The sequence below is a fragment of the Phytophthora cinnamomi genome (assembly GCF_018691715.1).
Source record: "Phytophthora cinnamomi strain GKB4 chromosome Unknown Contig61, whole genome shotgun sequence".
In the NCBI taxonomy this organism is placed as follows: domain Eukaryota; phylum Oomycota; class Peronosporomycetes; order Peronosporales; family Peronosporaceae; genus Phytophthora; species Phytophthora cinnamomi.
Genome location: NW_027150994.1, coordinates 232,432 through 259,520, shown reverse-complemented (window position 1 = coordinate 259,520; position 27,089 = coordinate 232,432). Strand labels below are relative to the sequence as shown.

General features: G+C 53.8%; 5 protein-coding genes across 5 annotated transcripts; 1 reads left to right on the top strand and 4 right to left on the bottom strand.

The window, feature by feature from the left end:
- Positions 1-152: 152 nt before the first annotated feature.
- On the bottom strand, positions 153-1,238 carry IUM83_17549 (uncharacterized protein; the record flags this gene model as incomplete). Its single annotated transcript, XM_067942502.1, has 3 exons — positions 153-218; positions 286-475; positions 544-1,238. The coding sequence occupies 3 exons, from the start codon at positions 1,236-1,238 to the stop codon at positions 153-155; spliced, it is 951 nt and encodes a 316-aa protein (XP_067787396.1).
- A 13,430-nt stretch (positions 1,239-14,668) lies between these two features.
- On the bottom strand, positions 14,669-15,758 carry IUM83_17548 (uncharacterized protein; the record flags this gene model as incomplete). The annotated part of the gene is made up of 3 exons (XM_067942501.1): positions 14,669-14,734; positions 14,800-14,989; positions 15,067-15,758. The coding sequence occupies 3 exons, from the start codon at positions 15,756-15,758 to the stop codon at positions 14,669-14,671; spliced, it is 948 nt and encodes a 315-aa protein (XP_067787353.1).
- A 534-nt stretch (positions 15,759-16,292) lies between these two features.
- IUM83_17547 (Leucine-rich repeat-containing protein 74) lies at positions 16,293-21,116 on the bottom strand (the record flags this gene model as incomplete). The annotated part of the gene is made up of 7 exons (XM_067942500.1): positions 16,293-16,390; positions 16,602-16,785; positions 16,862-17,032; positions 17,093-17,115; positions 18,220-19,080; positions 20,212-20,974; positions 21,066-21,116. The coding sequence occupies 7 exons, from the start codon at positions 21,114-21,116 to the stop codon at positions 16,293-16,295; spliced, it is 2,151 nt and encodes a 716-aa protein (XP_067787354.1).
- Positions 21,117-21,381: 265 nt separating this feature from the next.
- Positions 21,382-22,659, top strand: IUM83_17546 (putative cleavage-induced protein; the record flags this gene model as incomplete). Its single annotated transcript, XM_067942499.1, has 1 exon — positions 21,382-22,659. One exon carries the CDS (start codon positions 21,382-21,384, stop codon positions 22,657-22,659), a length of 1,278 nt encoding a protein of 425 aa, XP_067787373.1.
- A 66-nt stretch (positions 22,660-22,725) lies between these two features.
- IUM83_17545 (putative inositol-3,4-bisphosphate 4-phosphatase) lies at positions 22,726-26,858 on the bottom strand (the record flags this gene model as incomplete). Its single annotated transcript, XM_067942498.1, has 4 exons — positions 22,726-22,761; positions 22,843-22,868; positions 22,952-24,350; positions 25,761-26,858. 4 exons carry the CDS (start codon positions 26,856-26,858, stop codon positions 22,726-22,728), a joined length of 2,559 nt encoding a protein of 852 aa, XP_067787375.1.
- Positions 26,859-27,089: the final 231 nt, after the last annotated feature.

Here is a 27,089-nt window from a genome sequence, read left to right as displayed (position 1 = left end):
CTGATGGCCTGTGAGAGTGGATCAAAACGTTGGCTGGGCTTGAGAAGGGTATGCAATGAACAAGGTTTCTTGACGCGCGTGACGTCGATGCTTGTCAAAACGACATGGCTACATCAGGGTCAAGTTGATTTTGCACCGCAGTTGCAGACGATCTATGCGTAAAATTCGGCGGACGTCGTCAGCGTGAGGCCGAGCACCGCCATGTCGCTCAGGAATTGCTGTCAACATCCACAACATGTCAGTGTCACTCCGCGCAAAGTAGCGCCCAGTCCGCAGGTTACCTACCTCTGCCTCCGCCTCATAGCCGGCCACCGGCGACGAGCAGTCCGTGAGGATGATGAGGTCGCTCAGTCGGTCCGCGGGCCACGACTCCACCAGGTCGCGCACCGTGAAGTTGACGCAGTGCGAGAGCGCCTCGCCCACGATCACCAGCTTGCTCGAGCGCTGCAGCGTCTTGATGAGCTCCGTGTTGAGGCTGACAGCAGTATAAGTTCGTTTGTGAGCTGACAAATACGTCGGAACTCGCCTCATCGCACGCCTTACCTTGTCGACGGGTCGTAGGGCAGCTCGTACTCCGCCCTCAATGCAGAATAGTGCTCCGTGAACGGGTTGCTGCCCTTCATCACGTACTGGATCGGCTTCAGAGTCTCCTTCGCCCACTCCAGGGCGGCGTCCAGTACATTCGTGACGATGTTGTGGCCGTGCGAGCCCATCAGACAGTGCTCAGGCCAGATCGTGAGCGAGAACTTGCCGCTGGCCTCCAACGACTCCGTGTACGCCAGTACGTAGTCGTGCAGACTGGCGTCGCGCGGCTTCCAGACGCCGTCCGAGATGTTATGCGAGTAGATGGTTGTGTATGGCTCAGGTGAGTCGCCCGTGGCGTTCTGCCAGAAGATGCCGTGCGCGATGTGATACCGCTGGTGCGAGTCCATTGTGAGCACGACTTGGTCCAGTTCAGACGTGTGGTTAGCGATGAAGGCAGCGATCCGAGCCGCATCGTCGTTGGCCGTGGCAATGGCGAGCGATCCACCGGGGTGAAAGCTGACTTGCTGGTCAATAACAAGGATGCCCAGGCCACCGTCGTTGATTTTGTTAGCCAAACAGGCGGAAGAGTCCACGTCGTTTTCGTCGTAGGCGCTGCAGTTGTTGGGCGGGGTGCTGATGTACACGGTGCTTGCAGAGGGAGCCGTCAGAGCGGCAATGCACGACATGAAGCAGGCGAGTTTGACGGGGGTCATCTTGAGTTCGAGTCGATTGGCACGCGGATTGGCGCTGGAGCTGGCAAGTTCGAAAGTGAGCCTTGAACGGCAATGTGCAGCTAGCAAAATGCACCCTGCTAGTCGCGCTAACTCGTCATACTTGACATGCGTTATGCAGAATGAGGATGCGCAGAGCGCTGACGACGAGGGCGTGGCAGTGATGTCGTCTGCGTGTTCAATGTCGTCCTCACGTGGACACTCAGTCTCAATCGAAAGTGCCCTACAAAAGACACTCGGTGAGTATTCGTTTATAAAACTCAATATTTCGGCACTGCTATCCTTCGCTACTGAGGAACAAAGAGGCCCGCCACACCCAGGAATGTGTCCTGCATACATTGCAGGTAGCAGTGCGTCATTCTCCCGATATGCTGCATCAACGCCTCTATCTTTTCGGTGGACTGAGTGCCTGCCTTCTTCACTTCCTGCTTGTAGTAGGTTTGAACCACAGAGGAATGTGTAGGGTCCATCGGTGCTGCAGACACGACAGTCCAGAATTTGTCCATAAATTCGAGTCCATCGCCCGGCACAAACCAATTAATCGCTCCGACCACCAAGTGTCGGTCACCTTCCGAGTATTTGCGATATATGGTGACCGCCTCAAGCCACACAAACGCTTTCACCGAGTCCTGAATGATATGTGACGTGGTGAATTGCCGCTCTTGAGTAACGTCGCAGTCGTCGATAGATGTCGCTCGAGTCTAAATAGTTTAGACCAATGAAGCAATTAGCGCACGAAACACGACCGCGTAGCATAACGTTTGCTGTAGATGTACCAAGTTGAAGGCCCTCGTGCTGTCAGTTGCGTCCCCCTTCGAGACATAACCCCACAAAATGTCTCCAGCTTCGTGCACGGTGCAAGCCAGCGGAGTGACCGATGTTGTTTCAAAGTAACATGTTCCGTTTTCATGAAGTCTGGTCTGGCTACGAAGCAAAACAGAGGGATTGCTGTTGGTAGTTGGAACCACCGTGTTCGCCCCGAGATACATCATGCCCAGGTCGCTCGACAACTCGACCAGCAATGACCTGGAGAAGTCGACACGAAGAAATGGGCGGTCCTGTGTTGGTTGCATGTGCTTGAGAAAATCGAGGTCCTGCACAAGAAATAGTAGCGTCAGCATTATCACCGTCAACAGAATCTTAGAGATAAATCTTACGTAGAGCGCGTCTTCTTGTTCAAACTGCCTACGAACCGCTTGAAAACACACAAACTGCTGCTGTAAAATCTGTTTGAGCTGTTGGTTTGTGCGCTGGGCGAGCGCTCGTGCTTCGCAGTGAGCAATAGCGCGCTCGCGCCACTTCAGCATCGTATCTCGTACTTCGGGCCCCTCCGAAGTTGGCCACACCTTATTGCTGGCGGAGAACGACTGCAGCAGAAGATTTAGTTGGTCCCGTAGCTGTTGCTATTCCAAGCGTAGTTCTTGGAGCTCAGCTTTCCTACGGCGCTGTAGGTCCGTCGAATAAGGCATCCCACTTCCTTTCGATTTGCGCTCCTTTTTCAGGGATTTCTTCTTTTGCTCCGGTAGATGGGCATATTTCTCGCTGACTCCCTGCCGATTTTCAGTCACTTGACTCGACGCAACTTCGTCCACACTGTCGAGAAAACTTAAAAGCACGGATATGTCACCAAAGTCTAGGTCTGCCATCGTGAAACTATTTCCAGGAATGGGATCATTCATCACAGGTGACAACTTCCCGCGTTTTGCGAATCAAAATCAGGAGCTTTTGCGCCAGTAAGTAGATGATGTCATCGACTTTGTCGAGCAAATAAGATTCTCAGTTGCTCTCTTACAGGTATTTTATTGCAATTCTACTAGTATTTTTTAAAACCTTTCGCGGTGTACCTAAAAGGTAACAGAAAGAGCGTGTTCTGGAGATGCAGATACTGGTGGAGAAGGCTAGAGCAACCAAAATGAAACCGGCTCTCGGGGATGGAAGTCACGGCCCTCAAATCCACAAAACGACCACTACGAAGAGGAAGCAAGTGGCCCGCTGGGGCAATACAGTAGCTACAAAGATGCGTTTAGCCTCAAAAATTATCTGGGAGAGGGGAGATCTATCCTGGAAGCGCGAGCAGCGAACGCGTCTACAGCTACATATACAACTGTATGAAACCGCCAATTTGGTTGTATTTATCAGATTTTCACCCTGTCCCTGTAAGAATTGATGCTTCTACAATGAAACGCCTAAACCTTATATCTTACGCGATAATATACTGAGATTAGTAGACTTTCATTGTATCAACACTGCATTTTCGGTTGCTCTAGCACGAACCGATGGAGATGGTCGCAATGAGAATGCGTCTCTACTAACAGAACTCATAATTCGCACTCCAGCCGCATCGAAATCGTATGATCGTAGCAAGAAAAAGACCACCCAAAAATTACGTTGCATCTGGTTCACTCATTTGGTTTTGAGCCATTGCCCGCGGTTCTTTTCTTGCATGCTAGCGGGCACATTTGGTGGCTGGGGCCGTGAAACGAGATGGTGGCTTGGCGCGAGATCCAATTGTGAAGCCGAATTGGCGCTGCAATTCAAGCAATATGATGTATAACCTGCAGTTAAAGGTAAAACTTAAACATATATTTATAACGGTGCCGATTTGTGAATTGTCAGTACGAGGTGGAAACTGTTACGGCTTGGCGTGGAGTTGCTGTAATACGATGTTGATTATTACAGCATCATTACCATGATGATTATTACAGCATCGTTACCTTGATGATTATTATATTACAGCATCGTTACCATGGTGATTACAGCATTTGTGGGCCACTGTTAGTAAAGGAGTTCCTATGTTTATCTCTGTCAACGTGTTCATTCTCCAAATTACTTGCGTTGACACAATGCTGAGCGCCAAACTCCTGTTTATCTGCGTTGGCTTGCTCGCTGTGGCTGTCTCGGAGGCGGCCGTCTCAAGTGTAAGCACTTGCATGTCGAGCTTGCAAAAGGTCGTCGTGCTCACTGGCCCTACGTATGCGTTGGTTCAGTTTGTTCGTTACACTGCTTGGAGGTGAATACCAATATTTGTATAGTAAATGATTACAAGGTTATTACTCTCCTAACCATTTTTAAATTTGTTACAAAGATGGTATATTTAGCCTGAACTTGCGTATGTCCCATGAGGCAGCACGCCAAAACCTTTTGAAAAAGTCTCCGTAACTTAGTAAAGGACGCCTAGGCGCCCTTTTAAGCGGAAATATCATGTTTGTATTTATATATGATACTTTATGGGGCCCTCAGTTCATGAATGCGCTTGCACAAAAGGCCAGTGTACACAAATTACCATGCTTTTTTTTCAAGCCCTGCGTACTATTGACGATCGATGTCGTCGACATCCATCCAACCAGCGCACGTCAAACAAACGCTGTGTCAAATGCGCAGTAGTCTAAGTCCTTCGTAGGGAAATACGGGCATAGATCTTCGATGTAAGTCCAGGTTTCGTTTGTGAGAAAACACGAATCGAATTTTACAGCGCAAAAAAGTAAAGTATCACTCACTAGCTTACATTACATACAGAGGTTTCTAGCCTTGTTGGGTAGACGGCGCAACTATCTATGGTGTCGTTCTATCAGGCTGAGCGTGGTTACATTTATTCCTCGGAGTGCAGCTTGCGGTTCGGATTTGCAGTTGCAGTCGCGCTTGCTGTTGCGCCACCGTTCGACGGGTATCCCCCGGTGGTAGGAGCACTTCTGCAAACATGTCTATTGCCTTGGAGTTCCGTGCGCTTGTGCCGTTCGTCGCTTGCAACTTGGAGAGTGTTGCATTACAGTCACTCCGCCTTGGTTGCTCTGGTACTGGTACGACAGAACATCACCCTTCCCAGTCTGTACTAATCGAACTTTCGTATCAGCCTACTATAATTATCAACCTTTGTACCGGAGACCACAAGATATTTGTCCGACCCACAATTTTTGTCCGACGTGTAAAAAGTCGAATACTATAGATTTTCAAAGGTACAACCGTAACTTTATGCTAAAACTTGCACGAAAAAGCTAATTTTTATTCCGTCTTGTTAATGACAAATGCACCGGTGTCCGAGCGTGGGCCGACTGGAATGAGCCCAGCCTTGACGAAACCACGTCGAATCACATCGACCGGCACAGATTCCCACGCAGCAACCACGATGTCTGTGATAAGACTGCGTCGCTGCGTGGGATTGGTGCAAAAATCGTTATCTACATGGTACCTCACATACATTTCCCTAGTAAAGTGCTTGAACACACGCATTACCGCGACATCCATCGGCTGGGAAAGGCCTGTGATGCCAGGAGGGATGAACTCAGGTTCCGTACAGCAGGCTGCGAGCGATGCTCGCGTTGAAGCCATCTTGTGGACCTTCAAGCTGTCGAGCAGAAGCACTGATGGGCCACAGACCGATGGCCTCCCCACCTATCATACAAATTGTAAGTCATACAGTAGGCACCGACACTGAAATAAAATCACGAACCTCTTGGATCCACTCCTCCATGACGTGCTGGTCGCAATACGCGTTCGCCTGCACCGTGAGCACTACCTTGTCCGAGCGGTGGTCAGGATGACGCTCGAGCTCGGCTTGGACGTGGTAGCCAGGCTCGCCCTTGAACACGACTAACGGGGGCAGCTTACGCCCCGTAGCCGACGCACACAGAAACACGGAGGCTCGGAACGAGTTCACTGACATAGCTAATCAATACAAAATTAATTTAAAGTAGTACACTGCGCATTTAAATGGTTAGAGACTTACACTGGACAACGTCAACATGACGTTCGCCCCAAAAAGAGATCGTGGTGCTCGGGTTCATGTCGATGTAAATCGACGTTTGGTCCATATTGTATACATAGTTGTGCTTATCGTCACCAGCCGTGATGGACACGACACTGTTCATCTCAAACGCGTAGCGCATGGCGCACGCGAACGCGTCGGCCACCAACTGGTTCATACACATATCAATATAAAATATCAGTACTGTAAATAAAATCGAGCACACGCTGGCACAGTACCTGTAGCTCCTCGCGCTGCTTGACGCCGCGGTGGTTGGTGCGGCGAATGGACAGCTTGTTGCGGTCTCGAAACCGCCGCAAGTACTCGTAGGTAGCGCGCTGAGTGCGCTCACCTAACAGCCGCGGCTCAAGCCGCGCGCCCATGACTAGCAAACACTGGCTCGTCACGCATCTTGCTCTATTTTTCTCATTTGATGCACCCATTCTAGCAACCTACAATAAACAGATCAAAGGTCAGTCAACTCATAGCCGTACAGTAGGATGTGACGAACTTGCCTCCTCTCCATATCAGGATACAGTATCGACGGCCCTCGTCGTGCGGCGCCGCGGACGAATTTCCGCGAGGGCGGAGCAGCCGCGATCGCAGACGCAGCTTTTCGCCAGCGCAACAGCGTGCGCGGCGACACCTTGTACTCAGCCGCCAGGTCGGCGAGGCTGCTGTCGTTCGCAACGGCATCTTCGCTCGCGGCGATGGCCTGCATACAGTAGAGTAGATGATTAGACGTGGTGCATGCGTCTCGTTTCGCGGGTGAACTCACCTTCGCCTTAACGCTGTTCTTTTGGTGGGGGCCTCCTACCATCCTGCAAATAACTGAATGGTGGCCGCGTGGCCAGCAACGAATTAGTGGCGACGATGCAGTGCGCCCACGCGCTGAATGACAGTTTTTACCATACTTTTTACGTTGTACTTTATGTTTTTACGATCGGACAAATATTTCGTGGTCTCCGGTACTGAACGCCAAAGATACATATTACGAATCGCTAAAACTTATACCCTATGCATATTTGTACACGTTATTAACGTCAAACGTACAAGTATCATGAAGTCAAACTGTTTATATAATATATAGCGCGGAGATAATATCTCCGCGCTGCCGGAAACTAGGTGCGTTACTGTATTTGGATTGCTAACTTTGAATGTGACTGGATTGCAGAGCGAACCTACCACCAGTGATAGGATAGTCTACGCCATAGATAGGTAGGAATGTGTCTTCGAAAAGAGACATCACGTTTTACAGCTTTAGAACAACTAACAGGGTGGCTTGAGAGGAAACATATAGTGCATTTAACGTGTAAACTGCAAACTCACTGACATACATCAGGTACAGGAACTTCTAGTCTTGTCGGGTAGACGGCAGCGTGCGCGCAGCTATCTATGGTGCCGTTCTATCAGGCTCAGCTTGGTCACATCTATTCCTCGGAGCGCAGTTTACGGTTCGCATTCGCAGTTGCAGTCGCGCTCGCCGTCGCGCCACCGTTCGACGGGTAGCCCGCGGTGGTGGGAGCGCCCACGTTCACACCGTTGTTGTAGACTGTGGGGGCAGCGCCAACGACGGTGGGCGCTCCAACGCCGACAACTCCCGGAACACCGACGCTGACGCCGGGGCTGACCACGCCAGGGCCATAGGCACCCGTGCCGCCCACGGTGACGCTCGCAACGCCTGGGATACCAACGCCGACGCCCTCCGGGCCAGTGAAAAAGGTCTCGGCCACCTCTTTCTCCGCGCGCACTCCGCCCGAGATGGCGGCGGCAGCGATGGTACACACAGTGAAGATCTTGCTGCTGCTGAACATGACTGTTGGAGGTTATGGACTGTTGGTGGTGAAGGCTGGCTCGGGTGGTTGGAGCTTGAGTGGGCGGATTCGAGAATGAGCGATACTCTGCAGCTCTGCAGCTCGTCGGCTTGATCGGATGCAGCGTTCACCAGCGAAAATCTTCGGACATGTCTGTCTACGGCTACAGTACCCTCTAGAGTCGGCTGAAGGGGCCATCAGTTTGGCAATCGAGGGTCAGCAGTGGAGAGACTTGCCAGTCAATGACGATGAATGAAGCTCTATACACGCTGTATCGCTGGCAACCCCACACACGTATTGCAGCAACCATTTGGTCTGGTAAGACGTGTGATGGTCAACATCTGCCTGCCAGGCACCATGTACTTTCGCGGCAACTACTCCACTAGTAGCGAATCGCTACAGCCCGAGCGACGCGTTTACGGCCATCGAGACACAAAGTTAATTCTCGAGAATAGTTCGTTTAGAGCGCGCGCACACACCTTTTTATTATCCTTTGTTTTACAGCTCTGGGCCTTTGCAGGACCTTGAGGTGGTAAGCGCTCGATTGATCGTCCTTTAGTCCAGTGATCTTCACTCGATTCGACAGCAGCGGCACGACGTCGAATAGGAGGTTGTAAGTCTCTGAAGTAGGTGTCGCGACCGAGATTCATGTGGAGTGAGTCGGTGCCCCTGTCTGCGGTAACTAGCGGTCACATTGTCACGGCTGCTACCTTCAGGACAGAGAGAATGCAATGTCAATATACATGGTCGATCTATGGATCACACAAGATCCAGATCTTGTGGCCCCAGGTCCTGGGTGACCTGGGGCTGCGTCTTGCAGTCGACGGCATTCTTATCCGTCGTTTTATACTAACGTTTGTATGCTTCATGTTGAAGTGAGAAGCGATGCTCTCCATGCCAACGTGATGATGTTTCCTACGTCTGTTTCAAATGGCAGCGCGACCACGTATGCACATGAGCGGATGGCCTCGGCGGCTAGCGCTGTTCAGGCTGTTCGTCGCGAGTGGCCTCGGATGTCAGCGTCGTCAAACCGTTCGGCGACTTTGCTGCAACAGCCCATAGATGTCAGTGCTGATGCGCCAGCTGCCTTCATCTCTTGGTTAGTGGAGCTAAATCAAGAGCCACGGGTGAGCCCTTGCAGTCTATCGGTTGCTAACGCACGATTTTTTCCACAGCCAGGCAGGCGCCTGCACATGACCGAACAAGGCCTTCGCACGACGACCGAGTCTCTGCTGCTCATTTCCGAATCGACTTCCAAGCGAATTATTCGATCTACCGCACCGACTGCAGCAAACATCTCCAAGCACTACTATTCAGCAATGATCAGCCGAAACACCTTTGTCGCGCTACTCGTCGCCGTGGCGGCTTGCACGAGCGGAGCGCACGCCGAGCAAGAAGTGGCCCAGTTTGGCTTCATGGGTTTCCCTGGCATGGGCGGCATGGGGGGCTTCCCCGGAATGGGCGGCATGGGCGGAATGGGAGGCATGTCGAGCCTCATGAAGATGATCCCTGGCATGGGTGGATCAAGCGGCGGAGGCATGGGCGGAATGTCAAGCCTAATGAATATGATCCCGGGCATGGGCGGCGGTTCTTCCGGCACGAGCGGCGGCGGTCTGTCGGGCCTAAGCAGCCTGATGTCCGGCATGGGCGGCGGCTCCACTGGAACTTCGAGCAAGACGACTTCCGGCACAGGAACTAGTTCCAGCTCACCGGGCACGGTGCATGCCCCGAGTATGGGCACAGGTGCCGCAGCCGCCCCTGCTGCAGCGGCCTACCCTGCCACTGGTGCCGCCCCTGCGGCTGCGGCCATCCCAACCGCCGGAGCCACCCCTGCTACTGCGGCAATGCCGACCGCAGGAGCGGTTCCTGCTGTTGCCACCCCTGCTGCTGCTGGAGCAGCCCCTACAATCCCCGCCACCGGAGCCGTCCCTGCTACCGGCGCAGCCGCCCCTGCTACGGTACCTGGTCAGACGTACCGTCGGAATCTTCGCGTGGAGTAAGCGGTTTGATTCTTCACCTAGTTTAAAAATCGCGCTCGTAGGCCACGCTGGGTGTCTGTCAGTTATTAGTCAAGTTCGTGCGAATGTAGTACAAACATTTTTTTCAGTTTTTCTTGTGCAAAACCTTTAGATCCTGGTGTAGGTTAAACGCAACGAGAAACGACAGTGAAAATGACGACAGAAGACACATGAGCAGAATTGTGCATGAGCAGAATTGTGCATGATCAGAATTGTGCATGATCAGAATTGTGGGCAGAATTGTGTCTGATGAACATCAAACTCGAAATCGTGTTTTCTTCTGATATGACGTGAATCCAATTTGTATCCGTAATTAGACGGTTTTGGCGCGACGAGCGCTACACCAGCGTTGAACAAAATTTGGCTCATTTTGCTGCAAAATTACTTCATACCAGCATGTCGGTATTTTCATCAAATACAAATCTGCTCATGTGTCTTCTGTCGTCATTTTCACTGCCGTTTCTCGTTGCGTTTAACCTACACCAGGATCTAAAGGTTTTGCACAAAAAACTGAAAAAAATGTTTGTACTACATTCGCACGAACTCGACTAATAACTGACAGACACCTAACGTGGCCTACGAGCGCGATTTTTAAACTAGGTGAAGAATCAAACCGCTTACTCCACGCGAAGATTCCGACGGTACGTCTGACCAGGTACCGTAGCAGGGGCGGCTGCGCCGGTAGCAGGGACGGCTCCGGTGGCGGGGATTGTAGGGGCTGCTCCAGCAGCAGCAGGGGTGGTAACAGCAGGAACCGCTCCTGCGGTCGGCATTGCCGCAGTAGCAGGGGTGGCTCCGGCGGTTGGGATGGCCACAGCCGCAGGGGCGGCACCAGTGGCAGGGTAAGCCGCTGCAGCAGGGGCGGCTGCGGCACCTGTGCCCATACTCGGGGCATGCACCGTGCCCGGTGAGCTGGAACTAGTTCCTGTGCCGGAAGTCGTCTTGCTCGAAGTTCCAGTGGAGCCGCCGCCCATGCCGGACATCAGGCTGCTTAGGCCCGACAGACCGCCGCCGCTCGTGCCGGAAGAACCGCCGCCCATGCCCGGGATCATATTCATTAGGCTTGACATTCCGCCCATGCCTCCGCCGCTTGATCCACCCATGCCAGGGATCATCTTCATGAGGCTCGACATGCCTCCCATTCCGCCCATGCCGCCCATTCCGGGGAAGCCCCCCATGCCGCCCATGCCAGGGAAACCCATGAAGCCAAACTGGGCCACTTCTTGCTCGGCGTGCGCTCCGCTCGTGCAAGCCGCCACGGCGACGAGTAGCGCGACAAAGGTGTTTCGGCTGATCATTGCTGAATAGTAGTGCTTGGAGATGTTTGCTGCAGTCGGTGCGGTAGATCGAATAATTCGCTTGGAAGTCGATTCGGAAATGAGCAGCAGAGACTCGGTCGTCGTGCGAAGGCCTTGTTCGGTCATGTGCAGGCGCCTGCCTGGCTGTGGAAAAAATCGTGCGTTAGCAGCCGATAGACTGCAAGGGCTCACCCGTGGCTCGTGATTTAGCTCCACTAACCAAGAGATGAAGGCAGCTGGCGCATCAGCACTTACATCTATGGGCTGTTGCAGCAAAGTCGCCGAACGGTTTGACGACGCTGACATCCGAGGCCACTCGCGACGAACAGCCTGAACAGCGCTGGCCGCCGAGGCCATCCGCTCATGTGCATACATGGTCGCGCTGCCATTTGAAACAGACGTAGGAAACATCATCACGTTGGCATGGAGAGCATCGCTTCTCACTTCAACATGAAGCATACAAACGTTAGTATAAAACGACGGATAAGAATGCCGTCGACTGCAAGACGCAGCCCCAGGTCACCCAGGACCTGGGGCCACAAGATCTGGATCTTGTGTGATCCATAGATCGACCATGTATATTGACATTGCATTCTCTCTGTCCTGAAGGTAGCAGCCGTGACAATGTGACCGCTAGTTACCGCAGACAGGGGCACCGACTCACTCCACATGAATCTCGGTCGCGACACCTACTTCAGAGACTTACAACCTCCTATTCGACGTCGTGCCGCTGCTGTCGAATCGAGTGAAGATCACTGGACTAAAGGACGATCAATCGAGCGCTTGCCACCTCAAGGTCCTGCAAAGGCCCAGAGCTGTAAAACAAAGGATAATAAAAAGGTGTTTGCGCGCGCTCTAAACGAACTATTCTCGAGAATTAACTTTGTGTCTCGATGGCCGTAAACGCGTCGCTCGGGCTGTAGCGATTCGCTACTAGTGGAGTAGGTTGCCGCGAAAGTACATGGTGCCTGGCAGGCAGATGTTGACCATCACACGTCTTACCAGACCAAATGGTTGCTGCAATACGTCCAAGTCGCTGTGTGGGGTTGCCAGCGATACAGCGTGTATAGAGCTTCATTCATCGTCATTGACTGGCAAGTCTCTCCACTGCTGACCCTCGATTGCCAAACTGATGGCCCCTTCAGCCGACTCTAGAGGGTACTGTAGCCGTAGACAGACATGTCCGAAGATTTTCGCTGGTGAACGCTGCATCCGATCAAGCCGACGAGCTGCAGAGCTGCAGAGTATCGCTCATTCTCGAATCCGCTCACTCAAGCTCCAACCACCCGAGCCAGCCTTCACCACCAACAGTCCATAACCTCCAACAGTCATGTTCAGCAGCAGCAAGATCTTCACTGTGTGTACCATCGCTGCCGCCGCCATCTCGGGCGGAGTGCGCGCGGAGAAAGAGGTGGCCGAGACCTTTTTCACTGGCCCGGAGGGCGTCGGCGTTGGTATCCCAGGCGTTGCGAGCGTCACCGTGGGCGGCACGGGTGCCTATGGCCCTGGCGTGGTCAGCCCCGGCGTCAGCGTCGGTGTTCCGGGAGTTGTCGGCGTTGGAGCGCCCACCGTCGTTGGCGCTGCCCCCACAGTCTACAACAACGGTGTGAACGTGGGCGCTCCCACCACCGCGGGCTACCCGTCGAACGGTGGCGCGACGGCGAGCGCGACTGCAACTGCGAATGCGAACCGTAAACTGCGCTCCGAGGAATAGATGTGACCAAGCTGAGCCTGATAGAACGGCACCATAGATAGCTGCGCGCACGCTGCCGTCTACCCGACAAGACTAGAAGTTCCTGTACCTGATGTATGTCAGTGAGTTTGCAGTTTACACGTTAAATGCACTATATGTTTCCTCTCAAGCCACCCTGTTAGTTGTTCTAAAGCTGTAAAACGTGATGTCTCTTTTCGAAGACACATTCCTACCTATCTATGGCGTAGACTATCCTATCACTGGTGGTAGGTTCGCTCTGCAATCCAGTCACATTCAAAGTTAGCAATCCAAATACAGTAACGCACCTAGTTTCCGGCAGCGCGGAGATATATAAACAGCTTGACTTCATGATACTTGTACGTTTGACATTAATAACGTGTACAAATATGCATAGGGTATAAGTTTTAGGGATTCGTAATATGTATCTTTGGCGTTCAGTACAAAAGTTGATAATTATAGTAGGCTGATACGAAAGTTCGATTAGTACAGACTGGGAAGGGTGGTGTTCTGTCGTACCAGTACCAGAGCAACCAAGGCGGAGTGACTGTAATGCAACACTCTCCAAGTTGCAAGCGACGAACGGCACAAGCGCACGGAACGCCAAGGCAATAGACATGAAGATCAACCACGTCGTCGCTCTGGCAATGCTGTTTGCAAGTGGTACGTGTCGTCGTTCTGAGTCACTTTGCCAAGAGTTTTACTTCGGGTGCGTCAAACACGAATTCCGAGGGCGAGAGCCTCACGCCCCTGTGCTCGCCAGCCTCGTCATCTTTTCCGAGTTATGGGATCCCCCCCCCCCCCCCCCCCCCCCCGTTTCTTAGAAGAAGAAGGAGTTTGAACAGTAGTGAACAGTTCACTATAAATGCAGGTTTAACATGTACGGGCATCTATTGCGTGTTCTCGAAGGAGAGATGTGACAAGCTTGGAGTCAGTGACTGTGAAGGCGGTAGGACCCTCTACAAGCGCGACGAGTACTGGAACAGCGATTCCTGACCAGGCCAGCGTACTGATAATGAGTAGCGAAATGGTCTCGTTGACTCCGAACAAGAACGCAGAGGCCTTGCTGGAGGCCCTTCGCGGAGACAAGAAGGAGTTGACCACGTTCCCGTACACCACGCAAAGTAGTATCATTGACCCAAGAAAATATGAAGACCTTTGTAGAATGGCAGTTCTCTCGTCATTTGCGCAGAACAACGGCGACTTGACCAAGTTGCATTGCTGTTGATGAGGAATCGGTGTTCAGTTGGACAATACCCATTGACCACCAGCCCCTCCACTTGAGCACGAAAGACGCGTACGACGGCAACAACGACTCAAGCTTCAGCGATCAAAAGGCACTTGATTCCTCGGGCGGGCCATCGAAGTCGTCGCTTGACCTAAATGACCTGGCGAACAGCGACTTGCAGGATATGGAGTTGTTGGACGAGCTCTCGGGCAAGACGGTATCAGCACCGACCGCAGTTTTGACCACTGGGAGTGGTAAGGCGTTAACTCTGGGGGGTTGGCGGAGGAGTTGAAGAAGACATCGGCTCAGTCCAACGGAGAGGGTAGCGGCATTCCTTCTCAGGAAGAGTTGGAGGCGACGTTTGCTTGGACCGGCGGGGTTGACACGTCATCAGGATCGTCGGTGACCATCGAGGATCTGAAAAAGATGTTGATAGAGGAGACTTCTCTCTCGGATAGCGACGAGTCGAGCAAGTCGGATTAAGCGAACGCGGTGCCCGCTTAGAAGTGTTGCAGAAGAAGCAGGCAATTAAAAGAAGACTTGCAAGTTGATTTACACTATTTGAAGTATCAATGAGCTAACACTAATATGCAGTTAAGGGTTTACGCCTTAAACTCGGTAGACGTTGTCAATGTCAGTCCCTTCGCAGCCATATCGCTTAGGAATTGCTACATCCGCCACAAACACGTAGTCAGCCACAATAAACTTTGTCTCAACAATGCACTAAACCTACCTTAGCTTCTGCCTCGAAGCCAGCCACCGGGGACGAGCAATCCGTCAGAATAACCAGGTCGCTCATCCTTTCAGTTGGCCACGCGGCCACGAGATCGCGAACGGTGAAGTTCACGCAGTGCGACAACGCTTCACCGACGATCACGAGTTTGCCAGCGCGTTGAAGAGACTTGATTAGAGCAGTGTTCAGTCTTAACATGGAGCATTTCAAAGTGAGAAAAAAAGTCAAAGTCACAATATCAAGTCGTCGGCAAAACGAATTTCATACCTGGTCGATGGATCATACGCCAGCTCATACTCTGCCCTGAGAGCGGAGTAGTGCTCCGTGAACGGGTTACTGCCCTTCATCACATATTGAATCGGCTTCAGAGACTCTTTCGTCCACTCAAGCGCGGACGCAAGAACGTCCGGGACGATGTTGTGTCCGGGCGATCCGATCAGGCAGTGCTCCGGCCAAATCGTGAGCGAGAACTTGCCGCTGGCCTCTAGCGACTGCGTATATGCTAGAACATAATCGTTCAAACTTGAGTCGCGCGGCTTCCACACACCATCGGTGATGTTCTGCGAGTGGATGGTCGTGAATGGGTCGGGCGATTCACCCGCATCGTTCTCCCAGAAAATACCGTGCGCGATGTGATACCGTTGGTGCGAGTCCATGGTCAGCACCACCTGCGATAGTTCGGAAGTGTGGTTCGACATGAAAGCAGCGATGCGGGCAGCGTCTGCGTTGGCCGTGTCAATCGCCAGGGAACCGCCTGGGTGGAAGCTGACTTGTTGGTCAATGACGAGGATCCCCAGACCACCTTCCGGAATTTCACTCGCCAAGCGTGCAGCTTTCTCGGTGTCGCTTTCAAACCCCGTTGCGCAGTCCTTGACTCCGGTAGTTGTGCCAGTGACAGTTGCAGTAGATAGCATCATTGCAGTAGCCGACGCAGCCCAAGCCAGTTTGAAAAACAGCATCGCGAAGATTCAAAGCCGAGTTAGAGTTGGGAGATTGTAGGTGTTGGCGAACCGGGAAAGTCGGAAATGAGTCTGCGAACAGGAAATCCGACGCTAGGTCAACATGCAACGAGTGTAAAAATATTATCAAAAGGCACCCCTTCTAGCTCTGTTGAGCTGAGTTCAGCAGAGCGGTGGGTTCACAGTTCAGACACTGCTGAGTACCAACACCAGAGGACGAAAGTATACCAAGGTTTACAGTAGAGTGAACATTTTTTCATACATCGGCACCCTTGTAGTAACATCCAATCAAACATCAGGCCTGTTTACAGTTAAACAAAAGGGACCCCCTGTAAATTACCACAGCGAAGACATCAATGGGTTTCCATTACGGTAAACTATCCTACTATTTAGCCAAGTCAAGTCCACTAGAGTAAGCTATCCTATTATATAGCCAAGTCTAAGATGGTGTATAAACATCAACGGGTTTCCATTCAACCCACCAATTTCTTGTATGTGCAAATCCTATATTTGGTTTTTGAGGTGCGTAACGTTTTATTTTTGCCTGTCGTCCTCTAGACTCAGCATCGTCTGAACGGTGGACCCTGAACTCAGCTCAATAATGGATGAGGGCAACTTGTCCTCATCATGCACTGCCCACACGAAGTAACCCGGCCACGTCAGCAGAGTCCGGTAAATCTTCCGCTGATCGAAGTAGCGGCGTGTTACGCCATGGCTTCTAGAGGAAAAGCCTTGAACCACATAACACACGATCGCGCAACTCCAACCGCGAGGCATCTCGCTCTGCTTCGCCTGCCCCTTGCTGTGGCAAGTGGTCGCTGATTCCACTCGCAGTAACAGTACCCGTCGTCCCGGAGTGGTAACGCAAGCTCACTGTGCCGTGGTGCTTCACGCTGTCAGGACCTACAGCATCGGGTCGACCCCAGCCAGGTGATGGAAGCACCGCCATGCTCTCGGAAGTTTCGGCCTGGTCCCCTCTAGCCGATGTGATGCTCGCGCGATATGAAGCGTTTTGCCAGCACGATGCCTTACAAAACCAAAGGGAGGACTGTGTTAGTTTGAATACGAAGTAGACAGGTAGAGAGCACTGGAACCCAACATACGCCTTCCTCCAACGCGAGTTGCGCCAGTAACTGTACGAGCTCGCGTTCGTCGTGAATACTCAAGTCCAAGGGAGGATACTGTCGATCCGGTTGAAATGGATCCAAGATGTTGAGCCACCCAAGACGCTTGACGCATTCCTCTTGGTCTTCAGACGACAGGCTATCGTAGATCTGTTGAATTTAAAGCAGGTTAGAACGTTACCCACGGTACTAATGTTTTCAAGCGCGTACCTGAATGAAGTTTTCAAGATCCACTATGCGAGAAAACGTTAGACAGGCAGCTCGTGCTCGAGCTCTAACTGCATTCGGGAAGGCCTCGATCAGTTGCTGCGCTTGGTCACTGCTGAGCCAGCGATCAGCCACCAAAATCTCCAGTAAGACCAGCTTTTGCTGCAATCCTTCGACGGTATTCGCGAGGCGGTTGATTGTATCGCTTGCTATAGTCCGAGTAACATTCTTCTTGCGCTCGGCAGCAGCCTGATCCTTGACAGAGCGTCGCAATAGCTCCCAATGCAGCAAAGCCTGCGTTCGCTTTGTTGTAGTTGGGTTGTTATTTTCTTCCTTATCAAGTCCTGCTCGACGATCTTCGCAGAGAACAGATATCTCGTTTTCACTTGGAGGTTGTGCCAATACATCGAGCAGTTGTTCAAAGCGGCGTTGACTGAGGGGCTTGGTTCCTCGAGGGGGTCTTGTTGTGCTCACGTAATAGAATACAAGTTTTGTGGGCGGTGGGACCAACAAAGAAACTGAGCGTTCCCGCGCTGGACCCAGTACCTTGTTCAGAATGTAAGTGGTAGACAGCAGCACCGGTTCTCCATCCAATGTTGCCCACCGGAAATTCTCCCAATTTCCACTCTGTGAAGTATCAGCTCGTCCAGATCGCCAACGACTGAATTGTTTTTCTTCTTGCGAAACCATTGCAAGGCGGTGGAGAGCGATGCGGTGGTCATCCCGAGTCAGATCGAAAGAGTACGCGTTCGTCAATGATCCTAGCAACACACTGTAGTGCTGTGTTCCAAGCCAACGACGTAATGCGAGTCGTTCCGTCCATTGGCTGTGAATATCCACAAGTCGAGTTACCAAGCTGGCTGCCTCACGATGGTCAATAATTCGTGGCAGTAACCTTGCCAGTGCTGACAGCCGTCGCCCAGCCCGAACAACGGAAGAAGTTATCCCTTGTCGAGCTAGGAGTTGCTCTCCTTGTGATGAAGACAGATACATTCGTGACTCAGCCAAGACCGTATGTAAGAATTCGGTCTGCTCGGTTATGTTTCGGCTGATGCTTGAAGCATTTATCAGAAATCGGGATAGCATGGCGTCAGGCATAAGCACCGAGTCCGCTGGGCGGTGAGTTTCACCTGCATAGCCACCACTGTCAGCACTCTGCTGCTGTTGAAGCTTGTTTGTGACATCACCCAGATCAATTCCGCTGCCGCTGTGAGCCAAGTCGGCAGTGAGCTGTCCAGAGCTTGGAATCTGCCAGAGTACCCCGGAACCAATCTCACGTGGCTCAAGCCGCATCAACTTCGCCTCTTCCTCGTCCTTACTCTTTTGAGGATCGTCGGGTACTGCGAACATTTCTGAGGTCATGAACTCGAGAAATTCGTACGCATCGATCTCGCCCGACCCGTCCAAGTCGTATTTGGCTAGCATACGTGCGATAGCGTCGTTTGTTTCGGTTTCCTCGTTCACACCAAGCAGCTGGAACACGCGTCGGAGCTCATCGACGTCCAGTGATCCGGACCCGTCGGCGTCGACAAATCCAAAGCCAACACGTGCGAACAGGTCGGCAAACTCACGTTTCTGGAGAACTCCGTTGCAGTCGTAGTCGTACTTGTGTAGCAACTCGGCTAGTTGCTCGTCTGAGACTTCGAGCCCACAGCTGCGCAAAACACTTTCCAACTCGCCGAGCTCTATAGTTCCTGATCCATCTTCATCCAATCGCCGGAACAGCACCGCCACTGGGTTAAGCGCTTGGTTCCCGGACCTTTTGCTACTGAGATCGTCGGGAGTTTCTGGTTGGGAAGCAGAGGGTTGAATACTACGTTTGACCATCTCCAGCTTGGTAACTTGCCCTCGGTTTTGCGCCGAGGAAACGTACTCGAGGCGGGTGAAGTGATAGCGCCCGCACTGCGATACTGCAAGACGAAGCAGCTCGTGCGCAACCATGTGCTCGTACGCGTCACTGAGGTCTAGCACGTAGTTACCTGCCGGATCCGCTGGGTTGAAGACGTGCAATTGCACGCCACCAGTTGCAGACATTGCGGGCGCTGATACATTCAGGCTGCAGTCTTGAAGCGAGAGTTGACAGATACTTGATGTTGCAGCAACGGCTGGTCGAGGAGCACAACTCGCATGCATTAGCGCTTTGCCACCCTGAGCTCCAAGAGGATTTCCATCGAGAATGAGCATCACGAGTGAAGAGTTCACGGCTAGGCCACTAGCGAGGCCCACTCCACCACGCGGTGATATGCTATTGTAACTCAGCGTGAGCCTCCGTAAGCGTGCGCCCGACCGCAACGCGTGAGCAAGCGACAAAGCCCCTTTGTTTCCCAATGAATTGTAACTCAAGTCCAGCTCGCGTAGCTGGTAGTTCATCGGTAGTGCTGCGGCAATGAATGCGGTTCCAGCAGCGCGCAGTTGGTTCCATGACAGATCAATCTGCTGCAGTGTCAGGTTTGCTGTGAGCATAGTTCCCAGAGCCTGACCACCGGTTAGAGTTTTCTTTGGTTTATCCTCATCGTCTTCTTCTTCTTCTTCGTCCACTTCATCAACAGAATGTTTCGCTTTAGAAGCAAGAATTTGTAGCCCCACTTGGTTTCCACGAAGCAATAGGCGCTCAATGGACTTGTTGTGCTCAAAAGCTTTCGCCAGCCGTGCACACTCGAGGTCACTGAGTGAGATTTCGTTGAGCGCTAGAACACGCAGCGTACAAAGATTGGAGCGTATATAACCTCGAAGCACGTTGGCCGCATCGATCCCCATTGGATTTGACGACACATCCAGCGAGGTGAGATGAGGCTTATTCTCAAGAGCACGCAGTAGACAGCTGATCCCTACGTCGGTCAAACGATTATCACACACGTTGATCGATTCAACGAGGGGCAGTTCGGGTAAGCACGCAGCAAAGCGCACGATGAAGTTGTCGCCAAGCCCTTGGTGACTGAAATCAAAAGCTCGCTTGTTTTGCTCTTTCCTCAGCAATAGCGTTGGAGGAGCTTGACCCCCCGCCAAGCATGCGCCAAGGAAAAGAGCGCGTGGTGAGCGCGGTACAGACGACATCAAGTTCACGTCGGCACCTCCCATGGAGATCTGTGCTTGATCTAACGTTGGTAGTGACCGCCTCATACCTGTCGAGCGCCTCACCGTGACAACAACTGAGTTCCTCCGTAACGCGCCTCGACGCCGATGTTCATGTGCATCGCGGTCAACAAATAGTTGCGGCTTGGTGTGCAGGTCCCTGTACATCCGATAATACGAGGCCCTTGCCTCCGGGCCAAAGTACTTCATCTGCGTACTGGGCCCGCCGACATCCCGCTCGATATCCATTTCTGCCTCACTCTTCGAGAAACCTTCTCGCACATCCATCGCCTCCTGCGCCGCAATCTCCGCCAGCATCCGCGCGTCGTTTAAAGGCGCGAATACGAACGTGTGTCGTGGTAGAGGCGATTGTTCGCAAACGGTGGTCAGTGCCTCAATGCGTCGAGGTTTCGTTTCTTTCCGCTGCCGCTTGTGTTCCTCTAGCATCTTCTCCACTTCGTCGTAAGACTCCTCCAGTGTCATGGGGCGTGACCCGCTCGCCACATTCGACAGCTTCTTCAGACCCGTCGGCGACGGGTGTGGAGCTGCTGGTATCGTGGTATTTCTCAGCGAATGCGTCTGCGTAGTCAACGCTACGTGTTTCGTGGGCGATGGGGCGGTCTCCGCTAAAGGAACCAACGTCGAAGGCACCGCGGGTGGTCTGGCATCCCTGCAGCCGCGGTACGCCGCACCGCCGGAATGGTCGAGCATCCCTTTCTCCCAGCTCATGCGGCCGAGGAACCGCGGCGGTGACAGTGCACTTGGTCCTGCCGAGTGGTTAATTGGCGATGCAGCAGCAGCGGTAGGGCCATTCTACTCTAGTGTAGAAGGATGAATGCAGCAGATCAGTCTATAGTCAAATCTACCCACCACAGCAACTCAAACACGTAGAATGGCGCCTTACATGCTGCGGGACCGGCGGCAATTGGCCGTCGAGGCCGCGCTTGGCCGCCATGCGCTAGAAGAGGAACGCTTCAACTTCATCAGTTGGTCCCCACCAAAATAGGCGGTTGTTGAACTTGACCGTTACGTAGCAGAATGTATGTATATGTAGCCATGTGCGTCCCGTCCCGACTTACGTGCGCCACACCACGGCCCAGCAGCCAGCCATTCCCCCCGCCTGCCACGCACTTCATATCCCATCGGCAGTAGATCCCCCTACTTCCCCCTCCTTCCTCCCCCCTACCTCCTTTCCCCCTACCTACAGGACACACAGAGCCATGGTGCGCGGCAAGAAGATCGGCCTGGGCGAGTTCCTGGGCGACCAGGCGGCCGCCTACATCCCGGAGGCGGCGCTGCCCTCGGGCCCGCGCGCGCGCGCCGACGACGACGACGGCAACTACCGCGGCGGCCGTGGCGGCGACCGCTTCGGAGACCGCGGGGGCGACCGCTACGGAGACCGCGAGCCCTCGCGCAGCGACCAGTCGGACCAGTGGCGCGGAGACCGCGGCGGCCGCGGCGGCGGCTACGGAGGAGGCGGCGACCGCTTCGGCCGCGGAGGCGACGAGGGCGGCAGCTGGCGCGGAGGCGGAGGAGGCGGCGACCGCTTCGGCGGCCCGTCGCGCTACGACCGCCCCGCTCGCGACGACTTCCAGGCGGAGGAACGGCCCGCGCACATGCGCCTGAACCTGGCGAGGCGCGGCGAGGCGTCCGCCAGCGGCGACGCGCGCAACAGCAGCGGGGACAAGTGGTCCAGCGCCTTCGGAGGCGGCGGCCGCTTCGGCGGAGGCCGAGAGGACCGCTACGGCCGCAGCGAGGACCGCTACGACGGCGGGGGCCGCGCGGCCGGCCGCTTCGCGCGCGGAGACGACGTGGCCTCGTCCTTGTCCAACATGCGCGTGGGCGGCCGCCAGGAGCAGGCGCCGGAGCCGCAGCTGTCGGACAAGAAGGCGCGCGCCCAGCAGAAGCGCGAGGAGCGCAAGAAGAAGGCGGAGGAGGAGCGCGTTGCGGCCGAGGAGGCCAAGCGCGCCGCCGCCGAGCAGAAGAAGCAGGCGGACGAGGCCGCGGCCAAGAAGGCCGAGGCCGACCGAGAGACCATGAAGCAGGTGCTGGCCAGCGGCAAGCAGGGCGAGCAGCTCGCCGCCGTGGCCAAGGACGTGTTCGCCAAGAGCGGACGCCCCAGCGGCGCCGTGGTGGTCGAGGCCGTGACGGCCGCCGCCGAGGACGTGGCCAAGGCCAGCGCCAACTGGATCGCGCTGCCCGCGTACGGCGAGCTGCTGAAGCTCGCGCTGGAGGACGCCGACAAGAAGGAGCAGATGCACGCGCTGTACGCGCTGCAGGTGTTCCTCAACAAGCACGACTTCCCCAAGGGCCTGATCGAGAAGTGCTTCATGGCCTTGTACAGCCTCGACATCATCGAGGAGACGGGCTTCTTCGAGTACAAGTACGACGTGGACGGCGACGTGCCCGGCCGCATGAAGGCTATTATCCAGACCTCGAGCTGGCTCACGTGGCTCGAGACCCCCGAGGAGGAGAGCGACGAGGAGGACGAAGAATAGATTTCATGTGCGTGTTTTTGGACAAGAGAAACTTACTTTCGGTAGCATTTCAACTCTGGCCGCTTCTTAGCACAGTTCTTCTCGGCCGAGTCGGGCGTTCCGCTGCAGCGTTCATGTCAACATCGACATGTGTGTCATTAAGTTACAGCTTCGAATGAAAATATGCATCAATACGCAGCTCACCACTTGCACGTCGCGGCGATGGTGGCCTAAGAATCGCGCGCCGTAACGGACGTCACCATGTCCTGAATCGTAGACATGGGTGGGCGGTAGATCTCCGGCAGCAGTTTACGCTGCAGCGAGTTGAACGAGTACTTGAAGCGTCCGACGTTCTTCTTGGCGATGTGAATGCGAACGCCAAAAGCTCGCATCGTGTTGGCCACATCCTTCACTTCTTCAAGCGGCCCATACTCGGTAGCACCCCCCGATTCGATCTCCTGCAGCACGTGACGCTTCCGCTGAACCAAAAGTCTAGCCTGCTCGAGCGTCGTGCTCATTGCCGTTCGATCTTTGCCAGACTTGCAATACGTCACTCGACCACCGTTAAGACTTCGCACCGCATCCGCAGCATGCAGCAAAATGCATGTATTTTTCGAGGCCGAATTCTCGCTCTCCACGCTAACGCGCAAGTTGCGCAGGATCTCATCAGGGTGAGAGCCTACGCTCACTTCCGACATGCCAATACCGCACACCTCCGTAAAACGGTTGTAGTACTCGGAAATAGTATGGAAGCTTGTGCTGTTGATCTTCCGCTGAATCGATACGCCCGAGTGCCCCACCATGTTTGCCAAGCTCTGCATTTCATTAATGCCCTGTGTGAACAGCACCGATGTGACGGTAATCAAGCCACCAAGTTGCAAACTCTCCGGAAGGATTGCGAACTGGGCGGGGGGTACAGGCACCTTGATGATGTAGCCGGTGTCTTCGTTCTTTTCCACTACGACCTCCATGTCAGTCCTCTCGCACAGCTTGAAGGAGAACGATTCAAGGCACTTGATCGCCACCCACGCGTCGGATATCATATACAATTCTTTACCATGCGAAGAAATGAGACTTTCCCACCCGATCAAGAAGCCAACACGAGCCATCTGATCGAGCACCTTGTCATTCCTCTCTTGCAAACATAAGTCTAGCTCCGCCATGAAGCAGGTGACAAGGCTGCTGACGGATTGAGATACGGCAACGGTTTTCCGCAAATAATACTCCGTGCGTAGCATTTCCAGTCGGCATAACATCCGCACCGCATAGTTAATCGATGTCGTTGGATCCACACCCTCGTCAGGCTCGGTGCGGAGCGTGGGGTATTTAGCATACACTGCCGTTTTCTCATCACTGTTCTTTTGATCGATTTGCCGAGAACTCTTTTTCTTGATGAAACGCTTTTTTGAAAGTGCCTTTGCTCGAGCTGCAGCAGCTTTTCGCGCCATCATGGAATATTTGGAGGCCTTCTTTTTCGGGGTGGGCTCCACGGGGCCTGCAGAAGCAGCCGCAGTAGGACTCTCAGGATTGCTGGAGGCTGCAGCGTCCGATGATACGCCACTGTCACTGCTACGGACATCGTCCTCCACTTCCGCTTCGTTCTCGTCTTCCAGCGGAGGGTAAAAGAAATCGGAGGAGTCTTCCGGGATGTAGCAGTTACTATCACTTACTGGGCTTCCCATTAATCGTGGTGTGCTCTTCTCCAGCACAGCCTGGAAATTATGCATTTCAAGCTCCATTTCTCGCAGTCCGCAATCGCTTAGCCCCATCGCATGCGCAGTCGGAGCCCCACACGTTACTGTTGCATGTGTCTCAGGAATCATCATGCGCTCCTGTACTGACAGCGATTGTCGCGAAACAGGAACTCCAAAGTGCGCGTTATCGTTGTCCAGACCAAGCAAGTCTTCCGTTGATGCCTGTGCATCCACTGGTGGGTGTTGTACAGATTGTGAGCCAAAGTGACGGAATATGCGGAAATAGGAAACGTGCAAGTTTGTCGGGATCGCTTGAATGTCGGCGCGCTTTTTGTGCAGACTGGACTTAAAAGTCTTTTTCTCCTCAACCAAATGTTCGGTTAGTCTAATCATATCGGTAACCTCAGTCACCTGCTTTCGGATATTGAGCACGTGCGGGTACAAGAAATTAAGTGGGATCTCACTCTCAATGATACCATCAGCCGGTGGTGGGGAGCAGTCAGCAGCCCTTCTAAACCTTCTTGGTAACGCTGGTGATGGCTCAGGTACGTGAACAGCCAGTAGATCATCACTTGGAGGTGCTAGCGGGTTTGCCAATAGAATATTAATACGAAGTTGAATTTGGCCAAAGATTTCGTCCGTGGAAGGCGAACGCACATCGAACCAATCCACCAGCGTGAGTGAGGTCACTACTTGGCGTGGCTTAGTTTCATTAGCCCTGCCTGTATTGCCTTCGCTCCCATCATCATCATCAAATACAACCTTCTCTTCCACTGTCATAGCATCACGCACACTTTGGAGAGGAACCATTACCTCACCAATTAAATCATTCTCGATACCACTCATGTAGCCGTAGTGCTCGTTATAGACTTGAAAACGCAACCAGCCAGCAAGTGCTTCATCCGTCGATCCTTGTACACTCGGTCTATAAAACACAAACTGCTTGAGCGCGTTGACAGGCGATACAACCACACGGCTCCGCAACACTCTTGACGCGTAATACTTCGTACTCGGTTTGCCATGAGGGCATTTGGTTCCTGCAGACGTATTCGAAGACCAAACAGGATTTGGTGCGTCATACTCAGTATTCGTTTTCCCCACAGTGTACTCGTGATTTCCAACCACACCGTCTTCAAACTTGACCACAACGAAAGGATGAACACTGGTGCTACTTTCGGCTCCTGCCTCGGCAGTATCCTGGTCGTTGCTGCTAAAAGATGACGACCCACTACTACCACCGCCCCATTTTCCAGCCTTTATACGATTCACGAATCCGCCCCGACCGCTTGCCATACTACCTATCGAGAAGCCAGAAGTACGAGACGTCCGATTACCTAGCTCAGTCGTCATTTCAAATTCATTACTCGCCGATGGCGCAGCATTGGCGCTCGATCTTGTCTTCAAATCACGTCCACACACCACCTGTACGCGGAACACGTCATGTCCAAAGTTGAGCGCTTCCGCGTCGTTATCAAAGTAGCGGTTCTTCTTGCGGCTGTAATTATACCGCACTCTCCAGTCGTCGTACATCTGGAGCAGCTCCAGCTGGCACACCCGCAGCAGCTGCAGCGGGATCTTGACACTGAAGTCCACCTCCGCCGCCTCCTCAACTGCCAGCTTGGCATTGGCCGCTTGCATCTCGGCGTGCTCCTCCCTCATCAACGGATAGAATGCAAAGCTCCTAAACAAGTTATGCTGCGCCTTGAACAGCGGGTGCTGCTGCGGCTGGACGTTGGCAAACTGCAGCTCCACGGTGGCTCCGTCCAGCACCGTCGAGTGCACGGGCAGCGTCATCTTCTGCTTGTAGTTGCCGCTGGTGGCCACCGTGAACATCTCCTGGAACGACGTCAGCGCGTAGCCGAAGAGCTGGCTGTTCCTGTTGGACGACGTCCCCTCGTCGGGGATCATCACCATAATCTGCACGTGGCGGTCGTACTCGGCCGGGTTCTTGCAGCGCACACTGAAGCCGACGGAGAACCTGGGGTTGCGGCTCTTGTGGCGCTCGCTCCAGTAGCTCTCGGAGTCCAGGAGGCCGTCGGCGGGCAGCGCCGCCTTGTCGTCGCCCAGCGTCCCGAAGTTGTCCATCTCGATGGTCAGTCCGCCGCCGCTAGGGGCGGCAGGGGGCAGCGGCGGCGTCTGGTGCACGCAAAGGTCGGCGCCGAAGCCGAAGATCGGCGTCTCCCTGGCCACACGCAGCTCCACGTTGACCTCCGTGGGCGGCTTGGCGCGCGGCGACTTGTTGCTGTTCATGGCCGCGGCACCGCTCAGCATGTTGAAGGCGCCGCGCACCAGCGTCTGCGCCGAGCGAGCGGGGGACACGAGCGAGTTGCCGTCCACGCCGCGGCAGGACACGAAGAAGTGCAGCGCCTGGCGGTCCGGCTCGGCGGGCATCTCGACGGGGGACGACGGCGGCAGCGACAGCGACTGGGACAGCGCGAGCGACGACTCGTCGAAGCTGTCGGCGGAGGACGCGGACGCCGGCGGCTCGTCGAAGAACATGAGGGTGGGGCTCTGCGGATCCGCCATGGCGCTCCGCTTCCTGAGTGTGAGGCGAATTATAATAATAGGTAAACCGGGACAAGGGACGGTATGTTAGAGGAGAGGTTTGCTATGATGAACGGTAGGGTTTTGAGACCAGAAGGGAGAAAGACAAGACAGTTGCGGTAAACCGGTATTAATAGGTTTTTCCTACAAATGTCAAGGTGTTCCTTTAGAGGGTGCAACCCGCACAAGCCGCACAGAATACGGAGTGATGGT